This window comes from Syngnathus leptorhynchus, chromosome 4 (assembly GCF_054491065.1).
Source record: "Syngnathus leptorhynchus isolate UIUO chromosome 4, UIUO_Slep, whole genome shotgun sequence".
Classification (NCBI taxonomy): Eukaryota; Metazoa; Chordata; class Actinopteri; order Syngnathiformes; family Syngnathidae; genus Syngnathus; species Syngnathus leptorhynchus.
In genome coordinates this window covers 1,270,910-1,276,909 of record NC_141198.1, presented here as the reverse complement: position 1 = coordinate 1,276,909, position 6,000 = coordinate 1,270,910, and the positions used below count along the sequence as shown (strand labels likewise).

Sequence of the window (6,000 nt, the reverse complement as noted above, 5' to 3'; positions counted from 1 at the left end):
CACACGCAAACACAGACACAACCAGGCGCACACACACACACACACACGCACACATTTTTAAACACACATATACACACATGCATTTTATATACAGTATCTCACAAAAGTGAGTAAACCCCTCTCATTTCTGCAATGTTTTAATTATTTATATCTTGGAATGGGACAACACTGAAGAAATGACACTTTGAGACAATGTATGTAAGTAAATGTATTGTTACTTCAAAGTAACTTGAAATACAACAATGAATGTGTAAAATGCTGGCAACAAAAACGAGTACACCCCGACTGAAAATGTCAAAATTGGACCCAAATGTCAATATTTTGTGTGGTCACCATTATTTTCCAGCACCACTGTAACTTTTTTAGGCATGGAGTTCACCAGAGCTTCACAGGTCGCCGCTGGAATCCTCTTCCACTCTTCCATGATGACATCACAGAGCTGGTGGATGTTGGAGTGTTCTCACTTTTGTTGCCAGCATTTTACATATTCATTGTTGTATTTTGAGTTACTTTGAAGTCCCATGACAAGATATAATTAAAACATTGCAGAAATGAGAGGGGTGTACTCAATTTTGTGAGATACCCTATAGATAAAAATATGTTTGTGTGTGTGTGCGTGTGTGTGTGTATGTGGGTGTGTGTGGGTGTGTGTGTGCGTGTATTAATAAATAAATAATCTGCAGCATACGATGCTCAAAACTTTTAAAAGCCAGATATTTATTTATTTGATGTCATAATACAAATTCTTATACCTCTGACAGCTTTCCAAAACTCCACACAATATGCAAAAGATGGACTATACAATCGATACATTTCTTGTTTGTTTGACACCAACTGCAAAAGGTGAACACATTTAGAATTTTTTTTTAACTTATTTTACAGGAAGCCCTACTGAGGCCAAAACAATTGACTTTAAAACATGTTTTTTACAAATGCTTTCACTCAGTATGTCAGAATATTATGTTTCAGACACAGAATACGCTGTGATCGAAATTATGTTCTTATTGTTCTACAATATAGTATTTTAACAGTTTCAGTACGAGGCCGCCCGGTGGCGCACTAGGTAGAACTCACAGTTAGGAGGGTGCGGGTTCGATTCCACCTCCGACCCTCCCTGTGTGGAGTTTGCATGTTCTCCCCGAGCCCGCGTGGGTTTTCTCCGGGCACTCCGTATTCCTCCCACATCCCCAAAACATGCTTGATAGGCCGATTGAGCACTCCAAATTGTCCCTAGGTGTGAGTGCGGATGGTTGTTCGTCTCTGTGTGCTCTGCGATTAGCTGGCAACCAGTTCAGGGTGTCCCCCGCCTGCTGCCCGATGACGACTGGGATAGACTACAGCACGCGCGCGACCCCCGTGGGGACTAAGCGGTTCAGAAAATTGATGGATGGATGGATGTTTTATTACGTACACACACATGCATTTAGGTCCCCTCCCCCAACTACCCACTACGATCCCCGCCTACTAATTTTGGGCGCGTGACGACTATTATCTCAGCCAAGGTCCCCCCCCCCCCCCCACCGTTCGTTGACGATTACTGAACTCAGCCACCCACCCCCCACCGCCGTTCGCACCCCACCCTCCAGGCTCTTTTTGATTTGTGTCAAAATTGAAAATAGAATGAACGGAAAGGCACACAATTACGCACCCAAGTAATAATTTTCAAACAACGTCCTTACGTATTATGAAATGAAACAGCATTTCTTTCTTTTCTTTTTTGTCAATATGCACATTAAAACGAATGAATGAAATGCGGAACTAATGCTAAGCTGCGTTTCTGACGAACGGTTGATAAAGTAACCACTCTCGTCAAATTGTGGCTGAAACCTTTCGTGTGTCTTGGGCGGTTATCAATTCCATAAATCCTTGCAGTCATTAGGATTCTGCATCACTAAGTCGATGTAAAAATGGAAACAAAAATGTTTGGGGGTTTGTCTGAGCTGGGGATATCGAATGGCGAGGACCTGAAAGAAACTCTCACGAACTGCACAGAACCTCTGAAAGCCATTGATCAGTTTCAGGTAACGACAGTGTTTCACAGTGCCGTTAAGATTATTCATTTTATTTTGTAAGACTTTATGAACCCAGTAGTGTCCGATGTGTTCATAGCCGGACTATACAATATAATGTATCTTTACCGTGGACTTTTACAGGACAAAAATACATCCGTCACACAATTTACAACAGCTGCCCGCAGGTATAAATGCAAAATTGCTGCAGTCCGTTTTATGTCTTATGTTATTCTACTCCTTTTACTTTATTATTATTGTGTGAAGGCAAAGGCCTTCACACTTATTAGTGTGAAGGTGAAGACCTTCCCACTATTGTTATTAGTTTGAAGGTGAAGACCTTCACACTATTGTTATTCTACTTTTTTGTTGTGCCCACTTTTTTGACGCTTAACTACTTCCACATACTTCAACTGATTCACTCCGGTCCACTTTTCACTTATTCCAAATATTCATGACATGGGTGCTCACAGTTTTTTCATTCAAAAAAATTTCAGTTTTCTCAAAATTCACAAATTTCCGGCAATTTTTGCCCCATTCATTCTTTATGGCAGATTCAACATTTCACATTTACGTTCCAGTTTGAAATTCACATAATTCAACACATTCAAATCACATTGGGGACATTCACGAACTTGCCAAATTCAAAAATGTCACGTTTTCACGTTTCAAATTTTCACAAAATTTCGCAAAATTTCACAAAATTTCGTTTTTCACTTCTAATTTCTACATACTTCAACCGATTCAACTCGTTCCAACTTTCAACTTCATCTTTTGCCTACCTATTCCACACCTTCCCATTTAGCAAAAATGTTACATTTTTCAAATTCGCAATTCAACCAAAATTTCCCTTTTCCACTCTAATTTCTACATTTTTCAACCGATTCAACCCATTCCAACTTTCAACTCTTCATATTCTTTCTCCCTATTCCCCAAATTCACACTTACCATAAATTCCACATTTTCAAATTTGAAATTCAACCAAATTTTCCCAAATTTCCCTTTTCCACTCTAATTTCTAAATTTTTAACCGATTCAACCCATTCCAACTTTCAACTCTTCATATTCTTCCTTCCTATTCCCCAAATTCACACTTACCATAAATTCCACATTTTCAAATTTGAAATTCAACCAAATTTTCCAAAATTTCCTTTTTCCACTCTAATTTCTACATTTTTCAACCGATTCAACCCATTCCAACTTTCAACTCTTCATATTCTTCCTCCCTATTCCCCAAATTCACACTTACCATAAATTCCACATGTTCAAATTTGAAATTCAACCAAATTTTCCAAAATTTCCTTTTTCCACTCTAGTTTCTACATTTTTTTTAACCGATTCAACCCATTCCAACTTTCAACTCTTCATATTCTTCCTCCCTATTCCCCAAATTCACACTTACCATAAATTCCACATTTTCAAATTTGAAATTCAACCAAATATTCCAAAATTTCCTTTTTCCACTCTAATTTCTACATACTTCAACCGATTCAACTCGTTCCAACTTTCAACTGTTCATCTTTTGCCTACCTATTCCACACCTTCCCATTTAGCAAAAATTTCACATTTTTCAAATTTGAAATTCAACCAAATTTTTCAAATTTCCTTTTTCCACTCTAATTTCTACATTCTTCAACCGATTCAACTCGTTCCAACTTTCAACTGTTCATCTTTTGCCTACCTATTGCAAAGCTTCCCACTTAGCAAAAATTCCACATTTGTCAAATTTGAAATTCAACCAAATTTTCCAAATTTCCTTTTTCCACTCTAATTTCTACATTCTTCAACCGATTCAACTCGTTCCAACTTTCAACTGTTCATCTTTTGCCTACCTATTGCAAAGCTTCCCACTTAGCAAAAATTCCACATTTGTCAAATTTGAAATTCAACGAAATTTTCCAAAATTTCCTCTTTCCACTCTAATTTCAACATTCTTCAACCGATTCAACCCATTCCAATTTTATTCACTTTGTTCAACTTATGCTTACCATATTCAGCCCCTTCAACCCTACTTCCACTATGCTTCCCATATTCAACCCCTTGACCCCCACTTCCACTATGTGGCGGCCATCTTGGATTAACCCTAAAGTGACCCCAATGAGCCCTGATTGGACTGGAAGTGACCCCAGGGACCCCGGAAGTGACACCCAATGAACCGGAAGTGACCCCAAATAGACCGGAAGTGACCCAAAATGAACCGGAAGTGACTGGAATTGAACCGGAAGTGACCCAAATAAACCGGAAGTGACCTCAGCTAAACCGGAAGTGGCCTACATTGAACCGGAAGTGACCTCAACTAAACCGGAAGTGGCCCACATTGAACCGGAAGTGACCCAAATAAACCGGAAGTGACCTCAGCTAAACCGGGAGTGACCCAAATAAACCGGAAGTGACCTCAGGCAAACCAGAAGTGACCCCAAATAGACCGGAAGTGACCTCAGGCAAACCGGAAGTGACCCAAAATGAACCGGAAGTGACCCAAATAAACCGGAAGTGGCCTTCATTGAACCGGAAGTGAGACCAAATAAACCGGAAGTGACCTCAGCTAAACCGGAAGTGGCCTATATTGAACCGGAAGTGACCCAAATAAACCGGAAGTGACCTCAGCTAAACCGGAAGTTGCCTAAATTGAACCGAAGTGACCTCAGCTAAACCGGAAGTCGCCTAAATTGAACCGGAAGTGACCCAAATAAACCGGAAGTGACCCAAATTGAACCGAAATATTTATATTTATTCGAAATTCCACCAAATTCTCAGAATTTCCGTTTTTCACCTCTATTTTCCATATTTTTCAACTGATTCAACCCATTCCAACTTTCAACTCGTCATCTTTTTCTTTCCTATTCACCAAATACCCATTTCGCATAAATTCCACATTTCCAAATTTGAAATTCCACCAAATTCTCCAAAATTCCATTATTCACGTCTAATTTCCACATTTTTCCACCGATTCAACCTATTCCGACTTTCAACTCTTCATCTTTTTCCTCCCTATTCCGCAAATTCCCATTTCCCATAGATTCCACATTTTCAAATTCGAAATTCCACCAAATTCTCAAAAATTCAGTTTTTCACCTCTAAATTCTACGTTTCTCGAGAAATTCAACTCATTCCAAAATCATTCCACAGTATTCCCCCCAAATATATATTCAGCTTCTTCGCCTTCACACGCAATTTCTCCAGAAATTGCAAATTCTAGTTCGTCTATTTTATTCTCCGCGATTTCTGTCCTTCTTCTTCCACACAATTCAACCCATTCACTCCATTCCACTTTTCACGCATTCCAAATATTCCCGAGATGAGCGCTTCCATTTTTCTTATTCCGCAAATTCTCAGATTCCGCAAAATTCCCAAATTTCCGACAAATTTTTCCCCATTCATTCTCAATGGTACATTCAACATTTCACATTCACGTCGTTCCAGTTTGAAATTCACACCATTCAGCACATTCACATCACATTGGGAAAGATTCTCAACATTCCCCAACTTCCCACTTCCCAAAAAATCCGCATTTTCAATTTTGAAATTCAACCAAATTCCCCAAAATTCCGTTTTTCACCTCTAGTTTCCACATTTTTCAACCGATTCAACCCATTCCAGCTTTCAACTCTTCATATTCTTCCACGCTATTCCCACTTCCCAAAAATTCCGCATTTTCAAATTAGAAATTCCACCAAATTCCACCAAATTCCGTTTTTTCACCTCTAAATTCCACATTTTTCAACCCATTCCAGCCTTCAACTCTTCATATTCTTCCACGCTATTCCCCAAATTACCACTTCCCCAAAATTCCGCATTTTCAAATGAGAAATTCCACCAAATTCTCAAAAATTCCACCAAATTTTACAAAATTCATTTTTTTCCCTCTAAATTCCACATTTTTCAACCCATTCAACCCATTCCAACTTTATTCACCTTATGCTTCCCATATTCACCCCCTTAACCCCCACTTCCACTATGTGGCGGCCATCTTGGATTGACCCTAAAGTGA

The 6,000-nt window shown here is 39.2% G+C and overlaps 1 protein-coding gene across 2 annotated transcripts in view; it reads left to right on the top strand.

Annotated features, from left to right (window-relative positions):
• The first annotated feature begins 1,683 nt into the window (after positions 1-1,683).
• nelfb (negative elongation factor complex member B) overlaps positions 1,684-6,000 on the top strand; it is a 40,271-nt gene continuing 35,954 nt past the window's right edge. The window contains exon 1 of one of the 2 annotated variants that reach the window (XM_085909683.1): positions 1,684-2,021. In XM_085909683.1, coding sequence (XP_085765809.1) covers positions 1,908-2,021 — 114 coding nt within the window. In that variant the 5' untranslated portion in view covers positions 1,684-1,907. The remainder of the gene's footprint in view (positions 2,022-6,000) is intronic. The other variant, XM_085909684.1, reaches the window with a different exon arrangement.